At 49.7% G+C, this 16,748-nt stretch overlaps 1 protein-coding gene and 1 long non-coding RNA gene across 6 annotated transcripts in view; one reads left to right on the top strand and one right to left on the bottom strand.

The window, feature by feature from the left end:
- The first annotated feature begins 4,774 nt into the window (after window positions 1–4,774).
- The window catches only part of HK2 (hexokinase 2), a 57,150-nt gene continuing 45,176 nt past the window's right edge, over window positions 4,775–16,748 (top strand). Inside the window, exon 1 of one of the 5 annotated variants that reach the window (XM_001111706.5) lies at window positions 4,775–5,474. In XM_001111706.5, the coding sequence (XP_001111706.1) occupies window positions 5,412–5,474 (63 nt within the window). In that variant the 5' untranslated portion in view covers window positions 4,775–5,411. The other 4 variants (XM_077959163.1, XM_077959161.1, XM_028832352.2 and 1 more) reach the window with 4 other exon arrangements.
- LOC144333726 (uncharacterized) overlaps window positions 15,218–16,748 on the bottom strand; it is a 29,571-nt gene continuing 28,040 nt past the window's right edge. The window contains exon 4 of the long non-coding RNA XR_013402677.1: window positions 15,218–16,193. This is a non-coding gene — a long non-coding RNA (uncharacterized LOC144333726). The remainder of the gene's footprint in view (window positions 16,194–16,748) is intronic.

Raw genomic sequence — 16,748 nt, 5'->3', positions numbered from 1 at the left:
CCGTGTTAGCCAGGATGGTCCTGATTTCCTGAGCTCGTGATCCGCCTGCCTTGGCCTCCCAAAGTGCTGGGATTACAGGCGTGAGCCACTGCACCTGGCCTATAACAATACTTATTCCAACCACTTCCCAGGATTGAACTTTGTAAGATATAACATGTACTTAAAGTTCCTTATGATTATTATCCGGTTCACATGAAATGGGACCACAGAGGGGAGTGGAGAAGAGGCATTAAAATTAGTGTGTGAAGAAAGGATCATAGCTGACCCAACCCCACTGGCTTTGGTTTTACCCACCTGGAGACAATGCATTTTGTAGCACCAGGCTATCGAATTTCCATCTGATTCTAGGCAGCAGGCATCTTCCTCTTAATTCCCCTTCACCCACCTCAGTCAAATCCATCAGTTCTACCTCTGACTTCACAATACCTAAACCCATAACCTTCCTCCCTGCCCTACTCTCATCTTGGCTTAGGTCCTAGTCTTACCTTATAGCTTCTGCCTCTCCCTGCCTTTGGTCTCTGACCTCTTTCCCTCCCCATCCACATGAACTGCAGTTAAGGCCCTAAAAAAGCAAATGTGATCGTATAATTGTATAATTTCCTGCTTTAAGAATCTTTGGAGCCGGGCGCAGTGGCTCACGCCTGTAATCCCAGCACTTTGGGATGCAGGCGGATCACGAGGTCAGGAGATCAAGACCACCCTGGCTAACACGGTGAAACCCCGTCTCTACTAAAAATACAAAAAAAAATTAGCCGAGCGTGGTGGCGCGGGTGCCTGTGGTCCCAGCTACTTGAGAGGCTGAGGCAGGAGAATGGCGTGAACCTGGGAGGCGGAGCTTGCAGTGAGCCGAGATCGCACCACTGCACTCCAGCCTGGGCAACAGAGTGAGACTCCGTCTCAAAAACAAAAAAAAAAAAAAAAAGAATCTTTGGGCCGGGCTTGGTGGCTTACTTCTATAACCCCAGCACTTTGGGAGGCCGAGGCAGGCAAATCACCTGAGGTCAGGAGTTTGAGACCAGCCTGGCCAACATGGCGAAACCCTGTCTCTACAAGAAATATAAAAATTAGCCGGGCATGGTGATGTGTGCCTGTAATTTCAGCTACTTGGGAGGCTGAGGCAGGAGAATTGCTTGAACCCAGGAGGCGGAGGTTGCAGTGAGCCGAGATTGTGCCATTGCACCCCAGCCTGGGCGATAGAGCAAGATTCCATCTAAACAAACAAACAATGAACAAACAAATGAAGAATCTTTGTTAGACATCTAAGTCTATATATTTATGGTATGTCTGTATCTGAAGAGGGAAGCCCAGTTATGAGGCTGTTCCAGTCAGGTGAGAGATATTGGGTGTGTGATCTAGGGTAGACAGAGAAATGGGAAAAGATTTGGGAAATAATATATAAAACTATGAACTCTATGTGTGTGTGTTGTTACACAACATGTGAACATTAGTCATCTCTAAGATTCTTCTATGAATCCATTCAATAAATGTTTATTGCATGTCTGCTGTGTGTCAGGAACCATTTTAGGCACTGCAAACATGAAAGAATGACATAGACACAGACCCTGCCCTCTTTTAGCTTATCATCTATTGAGGAGAGGAAGAACATAGCAAAAATAAACAGGAAATCAACCAGGGCCAAGTGATAGTGACTTGGGGAACTATTTGAGATAAACCGGTCTACCCTCTGATGAGGTAGAAGGTGGGGACTTGACTCTGGAGGTGGGAGCTAAGACTCAGGACCAGACTCTAGATTAGAGTTCTAGATTTAACACCTGGAAGTCACTGCCCCTTTCTATGGCAATGACTCAACAACCTGTTACCAACCTTTTTCTAGAAATTTCTGCATAATCTGCCCCTTAATTTGCATGTAACTAAAAGTAGGTAGAAACATGAGTGCAGAACTGCCTCTGAGCTGCTACTCTGGGAACATGGCTTATGGGGTAGCTCTGCTCTGCAAAGACCAGTGCCTCTGCTCCTGATGTACACTGCCACTTCAATATAAGTTGCTGTTTATTTTATTTATTTTTTATTTTTTTTTCTGAGACAGAGTCTTGCTCTGTCGCCCAGGCTGGAGTGCAGTGGCGCGATCTCGGCTCACTGCAAGCTCTGCCTCCCGGGTTCACGCCATTCACCTGCCTCAGCCTCCTGAGTAGCTGGGACTACAGGCGCCCGCCACCGCGCCCGGCTAATTTTTTGTATTTTTAGTAGAGACGGGGTTTCACCATGGTCTCGATCTCCTGACCTTGTGATCGCCTGCCTCGGCCTCCCAAAGTGCTGGGATTACAGGCGTGAGCCACCGCGCCCGGCCATAAGTTGCTGTTTAATGTCACCCCCTTGCCCTTGAATTCTTTACTGGGTGAAGCCAAGAATCCTCCCAGGCTAAGTCCAAATTTTGGGGCCTGCCTGTCCTGCATCATGAGGAGGTATCTGAGTGGAACCTCAATGAGGAAGAAGAATGAGCTGGAGATCGGCCTGGAGAAGGATATTCCGGATAGAAGGAAAAGGAAGAGCAAAGACCTTTGGGTGAGAAAGAGTTTGCATTTTTGAGGAAAGCATGCTAGTGTGAATGCCAAGCAGTGTTCTGGGGGAAGATCTCAGGAGGTGTCTAAGGGCATGGAGAGAAGTGGTCAGATGCAGGGTCTGTGTTATAGGTGGAATCAACTGCTTGCTGATGGATTGACTGGCTGTGAGGATGAGTGGCAAGAAGGAATCGAAGATGAGTTAGGGTGGATGGTGATGCCATTTGCTGAGACAACTGGGGAAGAAAAAGATTTGGGAAGAAAAGTTAAGTTCAGCTTTGTACATGTTATGTGTGATATGCTAGTCACTTCAGTGGAGATGACAAATGGCAGCTGGAGAAATAAGCCTGCAACTCCAGGAGAGGTCCTCGCTGTAGATTTACTATCGTGAGTCATCACCATGTAGATGATATAACAGTCATGGGGCTAGGAAGTTAGTTTCTCCTCAGGGAGTCTGAAACTGTAACTAGTTCAGAGAAGAGGGTGGAGGGCAGCCCCGAATGCCCCAGCATTTACCAATAGAGCAAGCAGGGACTGAGGAGCCTGGGGAGTGAGGTTAGCTGGATACCAGCAGAGTGGAGCACTGGCGCTCTTACTAAGTGAGGAAGGTGTGTCCAGAAGGAGGATATGATTAACTGTCCTCAACATCCCTGAAAGGAGGAGTAAGACAAGGGCAGGGAAGAGAATGCAAGATTTGGCAACAGGTAGGTCATTATGATGACTATGACAAAAGCAGTTTGAGCTCAATTCTGTCTGGAGTATAGGAAAGGAGGGCTGAGGACGTGCATTTAGAAGGGTACATAGTTCTCAAGAAATTTTTCTGAGCACATCTGTAATCCCAACTATTTGGGACGCTGAAATGGGAGGACTGCTTGAGCCCAAGAGTTCAAGACCAGCCTGGGCAACATATCGAGGCCCTGCTTTAAAAAAAAAAAAAAAGAAGTTTTGTTGAGAGGCTAGATGGATCATGGATATGTTTTTTTCCCCCTGTTCATCCATGTCTTCTTATTTTTCAACAATGAGCATTGATTACTTATATAATAATAATTTTAAGTCTATACACATTGCAGACAGCACGCCACTGTTTGAGAGAAAAACTCCTCCTCAGTAGAACATGGCAGACCTTCATCTTCCTTCACTGAACCTTTTCCAACCTTAGGCTTGCCATTCTCCACCGGCGCTAATGTCATGTCTCTTGAAATCAGTATTGAAGTCAGTATTTCATTCTTGCCAGTTTCCACTGTGTGTTTAAATTTGGAGTCTGGTGTCTAGCATTAGCTGCGGCGGGGGCTTCCACTCCTCTCAGCATTGGTAAGCCCCCTCATCCACCTCATCCCATGTCCAAGATCATCCAGTTACAGACTTACCATCTACCCAGTTCATTCACTGCATCAGTCCCAGAGCTGTAGAGATGCTTTTTTTCCATCTCCTACTTCTCTGGCTTTTAGCAGCACGGGATAATGGAGCAAGCGAATAGGACCTTAAAGTAGAGGGACAGGGGTTCTCTTCCCCATCTGCTACTTATTAGCTATGTGACCTCGTTCAAGTCTCTTTTCTTTTTGAGACAGGGTCTCCCTCTGTCATCTAGGCTGGAGTACAGTGGTATGATCATAGCTCACTGCAGCCTCAAACTCCTCGGCTCAAGCGATCCTTCCACCTCAGCCTTCTGAGCAGCAGGGACTATAGGCACACGCCACCATGTCCGACAGATTTATTTATTTTTATTTGGGAAGATGGGGGTCTCACTATATCGCCCAGGCTGGTCATGAACTCCTGGTCTCAAGCAACCCTCCAACCTTGGACTCCCAACGTGCTGGGATTACAGGTGTGAGCCCTAGCCTGGCCTCAGTTTCCTTATCTGTAAAATGGGATTAGTGAAACTCACATCTTATCAGTGGTGTGAAGGATGGGCCGACTCTTGTATTGCCTGCTGTAGTGCAATCAGCCGCTAAGGCGGCTCACTTTCCAGCCGTGCTACAATAGGTAAGAACTAGGATGCTTTAGACGTGTGACTGGGCAATGGGAGCCCCTCACATGATCCCGAGATGCCAGACAGTGTCTCTACGCACAGGGTGTGCGCTGGTCCAGTGACCCGTTTTTCCAGTCGCCCCACACCTCGGGTCCGCGATCACGCTCCCCCCACCCATAGCCGAGCCTGACGCGGCGGTGGCTCATGCGCCTTTCCGTCCTAGCCTTTAGCCACGGACCACACGTCCCATCTCAGGCGCCCCGCCCCGCCCCCGCCCCCCGCCCCCGGCGCGCCTCCACAGGCAGCCGGCTCGGGTGTCTGAGCGGCCGCGCCCGCGAGCCGTGAGCGCTGATTGGCCGCGACGCTGCGGCGGGCGGCCCGCGGGCGCACACACCCTCCCCGCGCAGCCAATGGGCGTGCGCACGTCACTGACCCGGAGGCCCGCGGGCCGGCAGCCCCTCAATAAGCCACATTGTTGCATGAAACTCCGGCGCAGGAGTCCCGGGCCGCCGCTGGCAACATCGTGTCACCCAGCTAAGAAAATCCGCGGGCCGGAGCCACGCGCCTGTGAACCAGAGAGGTCCCACTGCCGGAGTGGAGCCGGGCTGCGATTCTTTTCAAGTTGAGCCTCAGTGATCCTGTGGCCGAAGTTAGCGCCTTGACGTGGGAAAACCGGACACGCCGCCAGGAGAGAACTGAGGCGCCTGGTAGCAGTTGTGACACCAAAATCCCGTCTCTGGAGACCCGCGCCCTCCGCCAGCCGGGCGCACCCTAGCCGTTAGCCCTCTTTGTGCGTCGTTCGGACTCCCAGCTCCCGGCCCGGCAGCCGAGCCCCAGCACAAAGCAGTCGGACCGCGCCACCCGCCTCCCCGCTCGCGCCCCCGTTTCGGTTTCCCAACTCTGCGCCGTCGGGCTGCGGCAGAATGATTGCCTCGCATCTGCTCGCCTACTTCTTCACGGAGCTCAACCATGACCAAGTGCAGAAGGTAAGTCAGCGCGGGCGGGGCGGCAGGCTGGGCTCCGGCAAAGTGGCGTGGCCTCCAGGAGTCTTTTCCTCGACCCTGCGGGGACCTGCTCCCTCCCTACTCGGGGCCCGGGACGCGGAAAAAGTTTGGGCAGCCGGGACACTCCTGGGCGCCAGGAGCCACGTCCGCTAGGCATGGCCGGCGAGTGCGCCCGGGCGGGGAGCCGGGGTCGCGCTCCGCCTGGCGCTCTCCCTCCCTGAGCTCCCGCACGCGCTCACGCTCTCTCCCTCAACCCCTTTTTCCCTGTTACTGGAGGGGCGGGTAACCCCGCAGGTACTCAGGGATTGCTGCGCCCACGTGGGAGGGAGCCCCCTTCTGCAGCGCGAGTTCCGGCGAGAGCACGTGGAGAGAATCGTGGCTGCTGGAGGCTGCTCCGCTGCCGCGTGGGGCCGCCGGTGGCAGTCTGCGCTCGCGGACCGCCTGTAGGAGACCAGCGGTTCCCTTCTCCTTCCCTGCGGCCCTGCGGGGGTGGGCTTGGGGAGAAGCTGATCCGGGAAGGAGTAGGAAAGGGGCAGAGGAACTCCGCCCGCCGCGCCCCCTCCCCGGAACTGTGGCGCCCGGAACTGAGGCTCGGCGAGGGGCGTCCCCCATCAACCCCCGCCCCCCCAAATCAACCTCGGGACCGCCCAGCCTCGTGTCCTCAGGGCCTGCCTCCGAGTCTCAGGGGAGGACTTTGGTTGTTACTTTCTGGTTTGCCCCAGAAGTTACTCGGAGAGGGCCAACTCTACGCGTTCCTGGATTACTTGAGATTCTTGAGATTTGTGCCTTCCGAAAATGCGGTTTTTTTCCCCTTAGGCCTCGACCTGTCTGTGCCCACCTCGCTCTCTGCAGCTCCCTACGGCTGAACGCTCGTCCTGGCCGGTTCATTTACATAAGAAAGAGCCTCAGGCCAAGCAGAGAATCTCTCATTCCCCGCCTCAGGGTATGGGGGTGGGGATGGGGCCGGGCAGGGCCAGGGGCGCCCTCAGAATTGAGTTTCTGAAATGCCTGGGATTAGGGGATTGGCTCCTGGCCCGGGCCTGGGCTACGATTTGAGGTAGGGGACAAGTTGGGAAGGGATTAGCGGGAGGGAGGTTGTTTTAGAGCTGTGAGGCAACTGTGTGTTGCTCAGTTACATACTTGAAATTTCAATGTCTGACGGGAACATATTTTTGGGAAAATGTCTTGCCTTTATCGTTCTGTGCGACAACCTGCTCATATTCCCATTCTGGCGGTCCCGAGGGCATAGGAGGCATATTAATGTAGCGATGGCGCGTGAACCTCCGAGAAAAGCAGGAGTTACCCAGCCTCAAGTCTGGAGGAGCGAGCAGAGGCGGTTGGTTTACTTGGGTTTTACTGTTTGTAAATGGCTGTTATTCTCTAATTCCTGGGATGTGGCTCTGCACCTTGATTCAGTTTACTTAAAAACGTGCATTTGAGCTGGCAGGATCTTGGTAACTTCTCAACTTCCAAGAACTCTTGGGGAAGGCTATCATCTCTTGGCAAGTCCTAAAATACACAGTGAAGCATCCTTAATCCCAGGGAGTTCTTCTCCTTTGGGGATTACCCCAGGACATTTGAATCCTTGCATAAATGTACTCAAACCAGAGGAGGGCACTAGGACTGGAACCCCGTGGGAGTTATACCACTCTCAATCTTGGAATGGGGGTCATCTGTCTGCTCCCAGAGTGGAACGGGAATTAGCGAGGGTATCTGGAAATGAGTTGTAATCCCTGTCTTGTGGTTTATTAACTATAGCACCCTGAGCCTCTTTGGACAGCCCGTTCGTTTCTTTTTGTAAAATGCAATAATAACAGTAGACTTGTCCACTTATGGAGTTGCGATGATTAAGCACTGCAGTGTGCAACTGTCATTCCTGTAGGCTTCTTTTCTCTACCCTTGCAGCCACCTGTCAGTTTCAGAAGTGTCCCTGAGGACCTTTGGGTGTATTTCCTCTAAACTACCAATGGGGGCAGAATTGAATCAGGCCTTTAACTCAGTAGGTGTCAGAACCTGGGATTTGACTCCCAGCTTAGTGGCAGTTACATAGAAAGCAGAGAAAAACTCAGAGAGTATCTTGGAACCATCTTTCTGAGCTGCCGTTGGAAAGAAGAATTAAGAGGGAAGACTGAAAATTTAGTATAACTTTAGAGTCTTTTGAAAAGACCTTTTGATTTGGACCCTTCTGAAATCTCCTTTTTTTTTTTTTTTTTTTTTTTTTTTTGAGACGGAGTCTCGCTCTGTCGCCCAGGCTGGAGTGCAGTGGCCAGATCTCAGCTCACTGCAAGCTCCGCCCCCCAGGTTCACGCCATTCTCCTGCCTCAGCCTCCCGAGTAGCTGGGACTATAGGCGCCTGCCACCTCGCCCGGCTAGTTTTTTGTATTTTTTAGTAGAGACGGGGTTTCACCGTGTTAGCCAGGATGGTCTCGATCTCCTGACCTCGTGATCCGCCCGTCTCGGCCTCCCAAAGTGCTGGGATTACAGGCGTGAGCCACCGCGCCCGGCCAAAATCTCCTTCTGATAAGATATTCTGGGTTGTAGTGTGAGGACAAGGAAGGCTTGGGTTCACCTGCCCAATGAGGTCACTCGTCATATCCTGATGGACAAGCCCAGTGTTTTGGGGCATGAGAGATGAGAATAAGGGTTATTTGCTCACTTTTGCCAGTTGACACTTTGGAACTCAGGAGTGACTGCAGAGCACCTACTATGTACCTGGCACTGTTCTAAGCTCTTTAGGTATGTCAGCTTGTTAACATTCAAATCAATCCCATGAGGTAAAGACTGATTGTTATTAGCATCCCTGTTTAACTGAGGACAAGGGGTAACTTGCCCAAGGTCACCAGCTTTTCTGTACGAGCTGGGAATTGAAGCCATGCATTTGGCTTTAGAGCACCATGCTCTTGAGCACGTACTCGCCTGTCTCTGGGGAACGTGAGCAGGCTCCTGGCATGGGCCTGTGCCCACGCCCACTCCTGGCTGCTGGTAGCACCCCCACCCATCATGACCACAGGTGGAACTAGCTCTTCTGTTGGTTTGATAAGTGGCACCAGTACCCTCTGGCAATTCCAGCTGAGAGTCCTGGATTCATTTTCATCAACTCTCTTTGTTAAATGGTCTCTGGGTTACCTTGGAGGCCTCCTAAGGGTGTCCCTAAAACTCTGGAGCCAGACTGGATCATTTCAGGAGCCCTCTACAGCTCTTCATTGCCTCTCGCTTCTACCCCCCAGCTCAGCCTCATCTTCCTCTCCATGCTTTCATTCCTCTGTCTTGCCTGTTCACACTGGGTCCTTTTGCCCTTGCCATTTTTGTGGCCCTGAACTCTGCTTGGCTTCTTTCCACTTAACCCCTTCCAGCTCAAATGCGGTTTCCTCTCTTAATTTTCTTTCTGCCTCCTCCCGATCCTGGGTGCCAACATTAGTGTGTTTGAACCTTGCATGACATTTGTTTCATTCCACCATCTGTTAGAGTCGGTGGTTTTCGGTTCGCGTTCCTTCTTCAGGGCAGGGAGAATCTCGGCTGTTAGGTTTGTTGCTGCCGTTCCTGGCCACTGGTGAGGTGCTCAGTGAGTACAAGAGTAAAGGAGGAGACCTTTCTGGAGAAAGAAGCTAAACCAGGGCTGCAGGAAGTGGAGGAGCTGGGCGCGGGCGGCTAGTCTTAGGCTAAAGGGATGGCATATGGGTGGACACTTAGAGGGAGGGACAGTTCTCAGCTATCTCTTCATCCAAAGCATGACCTGAGTCCAGTTCTGAGGAGGGAGAGAGAAAGGGAGGAGTTTCCTGTCCTTCAGCAATCAAGACTGTGTGTCCTCCCTGTGGACAGATAGAGGATTCTTTCTATTAATTGAGATAAGTTAGTATACAAGATGCAGGATTTTGTCTCTTAAGAATGGAGAATCAGGGTTAACCATAGAGAAAAAATGAAGTATATACTCCTTCCTCTAGCCATTGACCAAATTGTTTTAATACACATAGACTGGTGACATTTGCACTGGAATCCTGTATAGACATAGTTCATGTAGACTCCTTGTTGTATGAGCAAGGGGTGATCTTCAATGCTGGGCTTGAGAGGAATATCTTGGAAGCGAAAAGATTTAACAGAGACCCCAAGAGTCAAGAAAGCCAAGAATTTTAATGCTTGTACAGTGAGTGCAAGGCCCTCTGAGTGTGATGTGGGAGACAGAAACCCAGACACTTTTCAGTTGTCTAGAGAGATAAAGCTCCAGGAAGAGATAATTTATGGCCGCTAAGTCAAAAGAATGAATTACCATGAGTGGGGTGGGAGTTAGAGGCCTCAAGAAACCTTGGCACATTTTGGACACCTACTGTGTGCCATGAGTCCGCACGTATGGGATTAGACTATCAAGAGTAAATTGCTGATTAAAACTTTAATATTTTTGTCTACGTTAACTTTGATTGGGCAAACTGACATTGACAGGTACAATTCACTCTATTTGTTTCATTTGTAACATCTTGTTAACCTAACTCTGTCCCTTTCTCTGCTCAGAAGACAACTGATGATAGTAGGAATACTTTGTAGCTTTCGTTAACCATCCATTTGTTTATATTGCCAAACTTCTATGTCAGAGAGAGCTAAGAAGCACTTTTTGTGTGTGTGTGTGTGAGACAGAGTTTCACTCTGCCACCAGGCTGGAGTGCAGTGGTGCAATCTCAGATCACTGCAACCACCAGCTCCTGGGTTCAAGTGATTCTCCTGCCTCAGCCTCCTGAGTAGCTGGGACTACAGGTGCGCACCACCACACTCAGCTAATTTTTGTATTTTTAGTAGAGATGGGGTTTCACCATGTTGACCAGGATGGTCTCGATCTCTTGACCTCATGATCTGCCCACCTTGGCCTCCCAAAGTGCTGGGATTACAGGCATGAGCCACCGCGCCTAGCATTTTTTTTCTTTTTTTTGAGATGGAGTCTTGCTTTGTTGCCCAGGCTGGAGTGCAGTGACGTGATCTCAGTTCACTGCAACCTCCACCTCCCAGGTTCACACCATTCTCCTGCCTCAGCCTCCTGAGTAGCTGGCGCCCGCCACCACGCCCGGTTAATTTTTTAAATATTTTTAGTAGAGACGGGGTTTTTCACTGTGTTAGCCAGGATGGTCCCAATCTCCTGACCTCGTGATCTGCCCACCTCAGCCTCCCAAAGTGCTGGGATTACAGGCGTGAGCCACTGTGCCCAGGCTTTTTTTAAACATCACTTTTCAAAGATGAACTTTTCCAGTACCCAGGGGAGTTTGGGGCAATTGGAAGTCTTTTTCCAGGGGGAATCAGAGCAACACAAACCACAGTTGGCAGTGGGAGTAAGGAGATCTGATAATTGAAAGACCTTGGAGCCCCAGAAAACTGGCTTCCTTTGTTCAGATACTTCCGGTTTAAAAAACCAAATCTTGATAAGAGGTTCCTCATTATCTATCCTCGTTGAGCTTTGAAGTCAGCAGGTTTGGTTTGTTTTCCAACACTGTATGTTGACTGTCTTTGCCTTTTCAAAGCTGTGGGGGTTGGGGTGTGGCAAATTAAATCCCATAGCTCACTGGACACGTCTTCATATCACACTCTGTGGATCACACATCATTCTTCTTTGCGCTGGAGTGGCTCTTTCTGCTTATCTCTAAAACAGTTTTCTCAGCCTTGGTGCTATTGACATTTTGGGACAGATACTTTTTTTTGGTGAGGGGCTATCCCAGCCTATCATAAAGAGCAAGAATGTCCACCTTACTCAGATTTCCAGAGACAAAGCCTATCTTTTAAAAATTCTTCATTTAGAGCAGTAGTTTTCAACTAGGAGTGATTTTGCCCCCCAGTGGACTTTGGCAGTGTCTGGAGACATTTTTGGTTGTCAAAACGGTTTGGGTGAGTGTGTGTTACATGTAGTAAGCAGAGGCAGGTTTGGATGAGTGTGTGTTACTGATATCTAGTAAGAGAGGCTAGGAATGTTGCTGAATATCCCACCATGCACAAGATAGCTCCCCACAACAAAAAATTACCTGGCCCAAAATGTCTACAGTGTCAAGTTTGAGAAACTGCTTTAGAAGAACATGGTCCATACCCCCCACCCCCTTCAGTTTTCAGGTGTATTGCTGATGGTCATACAGCAAGTTAGTAGCCCTAGTTGGGACCAGAGCCCTGAGTTCTCAACAGTGTGCCATGTCATGGGATGGTCATAGTGGGAAATGGGCTTCTACAAAAGATGAACTTAAGATGAGGTCTACAGTTCACAGCAGTCTGCAGATGCCCACAGTCCCTTGCTGGGGGGCAGGTTTTCAGGGGACAGGAGCTAGTTGCTGTTTCTGTATTTTCAACCCGAGAAATGTGGGCAATACAAGTGCTCCAGAAAGCCAGCAAAGCCAGCAAGAGAAGTCTGCTCAGTTGTCCTTGGGAGATGCTCACCCTGGTGCTGCTGGAGTTTCCATGGAGGCTGGGCATGAGCCAGGCTTCCCAACAAGGCAGACATGTGAGCTGGTGTAGTGGGAGCTCAGAAGGCACTTGAGCCGGGGAGTAGAGGAGAGACGTCAGTGACATCCACTGAGGGACAGCCTGACAGTTACTGGGAGAGGCTGTTTGATGAGCTGGAGTCAGGCTCCCTGGGGTTGAACTCTGGCTGTCTGCATAACATGCAGTGTGAGCTTGGGTCAGTTATTCAACCTCTCTAGGCCTCAGTTTCTTTTCCTGATAAAATGTAAAGATTGTTTGGATAACACTTTAATATAGTATTTGTAAGAATGAAAGAGAAAGAGGGTTAAAAAGTGTGAAGCTCTGAGAACTGTGCCTGACATATAGTCAATGCTTTACGTATTAAGTATTGGTACTTAACAATGGTTCAACTTAATGATTTTTTTGACTTTACAGTAGTGCAAAAGTGATACGCATTCAGTAGAACTTGTACTTTCGTGTTCATATAACCATTGTTTTGCACTTTCAGTACAGTATTCAGTAAATTACATGAGATATTCAGCACTTTATTGTAAAATAAGCTTTGTGTTTGATGGTAGGTTAGGTGTATGAAATGCATTTTTGACTTACTAATCGGGACATAACCTCATTGTAAGTCGGAGCGTCTGTACATAATGAGGGACACAGTCTTAGATGTCCCACTGCACTGTCCGCCTGGACAGGAGCAAAAAGAGGCCCTGCTTTACCCTGGATAACTCTCAATAGCTTCTTTTAGAGTAAGTGGTTTCAGGTCCATTTGAGTCTCTGTCTGACATTGGATTGAATCAGAGGACAGAGAAGTCAGAAGGATGGAAAGTTCCTGAAGCCAGGGAAGAAGGATGCACCCACCCTGCTTCTTTGTAGAGGTTTCTAAAACCTTCTTTTTCCTGGGCTTAGGAGATCCATCCTTAAGCTCTTCCTCTAAATTGCTTTTCTTCTGGTCTTCTACGGAGGTGGCACCCCCATTCGAGGTCTCTGGGATGCCTGGGACATTGCGCCTCAGGTTGAAGCATCCTTGCGATGCCGCAGGAGACACAGCTGTGCTGAATGATCAGTGTTAGTTCCAGCTCCTTTTCACTGGAGAAGCCTAACCTCTCTCTCCCCAGTAACTAACCCAGAGAAGAGCAGAGGCTTCAGAGGGCAGTTGTGGAGGCTGCTTACTTGGAATTTCGTATTCTTGTGCTGTGGAGTTTGTCATTAAATACTTGTTCACTCATCCTCACATCTCTCCCAGACCCCAGCTTTCCACAGGGGAAATCATTTGCAGTGCCCTGTGCTGAAGAGTCACAGGACCCGCCATGATAGGTTTGGCCCCACCGACCCCTGGAATTTCACAGAAGGGAATGGGCATTCTCACATTTTTTCAGCAGATTGGGTGAGGTTCCCTGGGCATCCTGGGCTTTGGCAGACAGCTCTTTGCCTCTCATACAGCTGTTGAGCTGAGCCCAGGGTGCCCTGGGTTCTTGATGAAGCCCAGGGGGATTCTGCATGTGGAACCCATATCCTCCATCCCACCTCTTGAACAGCCGTTGCCTTATCCACGTCAGGAGTCAGGAGTCTTGGCCCTGTTCCAGTGAACAGAGAATCTCATTTCCCCTAAAATGCTGCCCTCTTTTAGGGGTGGTCACTCATTTTGTTTGCAGATGGATCTCTAAGCATTTCCCGGACATTCTTTCCCGCCTTGGTTAAACCTTATCTCAGCATTAACCAGGAGAGTGAGTCAGGCTCTCAGAACCTGGCTCTGGAAGCCCTTGGGGCCCACCCACCTCCCGCCCACCCAGCCTTCCTGCCTTTCCACCATTTCTGCCCTGGATGCTTGGAGGTGGTCCATGTTCTTAAAAGGCCTTTTCCCAATCCCTTCCTTCTGACATCTCCATATTGTCTGAAGGAATAAAGCCAGATGAACCATCTGACAGCTTTAATTAGGGTTAAATGAGGGCATTCGAAGCTGCCACTTTTCCTTCTTTCCCATTTGAGGGACTTCCTCTTCCTGCTTCCTGTTTCCTCCCAAATTTTTCTGTCTCAGTCCCCTCCACGAAGTCCTGTAGCCTCTTCCCATCAGCTCTATGTATAGTAACACAGGCCACCCTCAAGCTGCCCTCCAGGTAGGTCCTGTTATTATCTATTATTCAGATGAGGAGACCAGGCACAGAATAGGATAGATAGTACCTTGCCCCATGGCAAGTCAGAATCCAGACCCACACAGTCTGACTCCAGAGCCAGTGCCCTTAACCCCCAGCACAAAGCTGCAGGGACAACTAGAGACAGTCATTTATGTTTCAGTTTCATGGGATATGAGTCAGGTATCAGCTGGGAAGGGACCTTTGGGACCACATAGTCTAAACAAACCCTTCATTTTACAGTTAAGGAAACCAGATATTGTGTACTAAGGGACCAGCCCAAGTTCACATAGGATAAGCCCCAGATCTGGAACCCAGTTTCTTGATCCCCATCATGTTTTTTTAAAACACCATTTGTGCAGCATGAACGCTTATCATTTTAGGTGTCAGTTTCCCAAGCTCAAAGGCAGGATTTACTTAGCTGTGTCTAGGGGGCCGCCCTAATTAATTGTCCAAACTGAGCCGCTTTTTAGAATGGAAGAAAGCACTGTCAGTAGTAGTTATGCCGTGAGCACAGGTGTAAACTGAGATTGTCCTGGGTAAACAGGGAAGTGTGGGTACCTTGCCTGTGGTGGGTGCGATCTTGGGGTGGATGGGGCAGACTGGGACAGACCCAGAGGCATTTGGTCCAGCAAGGGGACCGCTGGCAGCAGACAGGAGTGGGGAGTTCAGATGCCACTGTGGGACAAGAGGCTCAGAGGCAGATTCTCGTCCCTGGCCTGGGGCTGTCGAGGGGTAGGCGGAGTCTGACTTCTAGGGGACCTAGCATCCTAGGCAGGGCAGACAGGTAGACTGGGAGGAAACCATGCTGCTGCGGGGATCCCATGCAGTGTGGCACAGGCCTGAAGAGCAAGGTCCGACATAGAGCACCTGGTCAGTCAGGAGCAGCCAGCTCTTCCCCTTCACCAAGTTACTTTTCCAACTTTTCTCTTTGGTGTTCCCATAGCCCCTTGTGTATAACTATAACAAAGGTTTCTTGAGCACCTATTATATCTCTAGTATTGAGATAGCTGCTGCTATGACTGGAGAGAGGCCATTTGTGCTGGGCTATGGAGGGTAAGTGGGAGTTTGTTAGACAAGGGGAGGGGACATTCTGGGCAGTGAGGCCAACACACACACATTTCTAACCAAGACAAACACTCCTCAGATTCACATTGATGTATGTGATTTAAGTGATTGTAAATCCATGTTTTATTACTGTAAAAGAAGCTGCCCATTGCTCTGCCCTTCCCGTCAGTTTGTAATTACTTATTAATGTATCTGTCTCCTGCCAATAGACTGAGCCCCTTGCTGGCAGAGGCCGGTGTCTCCTTTATACCAGTATCCTCAGTGCCCAGCCCTGGCACGCTGAACTTGGCGCTCAGTCAGTATCTGTTGGCAGGTGAACTGTGCCAGGGTCACGTGCATCTGGGACATAAGCCCCCTGCTGCCCCGCAGTTGGAGCAGAATGTCTGAGGACAGGAGGACCCCGGACTGGGTGTCCCAAATGTCCATCTCCTAGACCCTGGACAGGTGCTGCTGCTTAAGGTCTGTCTGGCTGTAACTTGATGCAGCTGAGAGTGAGTGAGAACTGGAAGAACAGGAAGTCCTGTGACTCACAACACTGCAACAGGATCCTGGAGGAGTGGCCCGTATGCCTCCCTGGTCAGCTCTGCGCTTACCCGCCGCCCCGGGCTTGTGAGTCTGCAGTGTGTCAGAGCTGGCATTGGCCTGAGGTGGCATGGCTGCCCTGGCGAGGATAAGTTCCTTGTCCCATCTGAAGAAGTGGCATAGCAGATCTGTCAGTTTCGGTCAGTGGGCTTTCAGAGACTTACAGAATCCATGTTCTGCCGTGTGTCTTCCCCCGGCTCATCTTTTTTTTTCTTTTTATCAGAAACATCTCGCCCTGCTCTGGCAACTTTGTAGAATAAACTTGCTGCTCTTTGTACAGCCTCAGCCTTTCCAGGAGGAGTCTGTGAGGGCATTATTATTAATGAGGTCACTGACAGCAGTTGCCTGGCTTTCCCAGGATGGGCGCACCTGTGCCCTAGGTTAGGGAAATCAGCTGGTCACTGGATGCTATAGGCCTTACAGGGACTAGGCCTGTGATTTGGGGACGCTTCTCCAAGCCTTGGTTTCCTTGTCAGAGATTTGTGGTAAAACACTGGCAAAGGAATAATGCAAAAATATGAAATTCTTTTGAAATTTAGTTGCAAGCATGTGTCAGCACGGGGTCACTGGAAGTGTTTGTGTGGCCAGATTTAAATGATGGGTCTCTCTTTGTTTGGCCTCTTTTGACCTCTTTAATCTTCTTTGGCTCGTTGACCGTGTATAATGGGTAAACTAGGGCCAAGTCAGTGCCACCTGCCTTTTTTTCTTCCAGCGTCTTTTGAATTGAAGTATAATGCACATGGGAAACTGAACGTAGCGGGTAACCACATCCAGATCCAGTAACAGATCATTACCTGAACCAGCCCCACATTGTCCTACCCACCACCACCAAGTGTAATCACCATTCTGACTAACAGCATAGGTCTGTTTTTGTACTTATTATAAATAGACTCATGCAGGATATAAAAGATGCCTTTTGTGTCTGGCATTTTTCACCCAGCATTTTACTGTATTTTGAGATTCACCTATGTGGTTGCATATGGTGGTAGGTGGTGCATTCTTGTTGCTGTATACTATCTCTTGCACCACTCTGGCTTGTTTGTTTGTT

Source organism: Macaca mulatta, chromosome 13, assembly GCF_049350105.2.
Source record: "Macaca mulatta isolate MMU2019108-1 chromosome 13, T2T-MMU8v2.0, whole genome shotgun sequence".
NCBI lineage: Eukaryota > Metazoa > Chordata > Mammalia > Primates > Cercopithecidae > Macaca > Macaca mulatta.
This window is presented reverse-complemented; position numbering and strand designations above follow the sequence as displayed.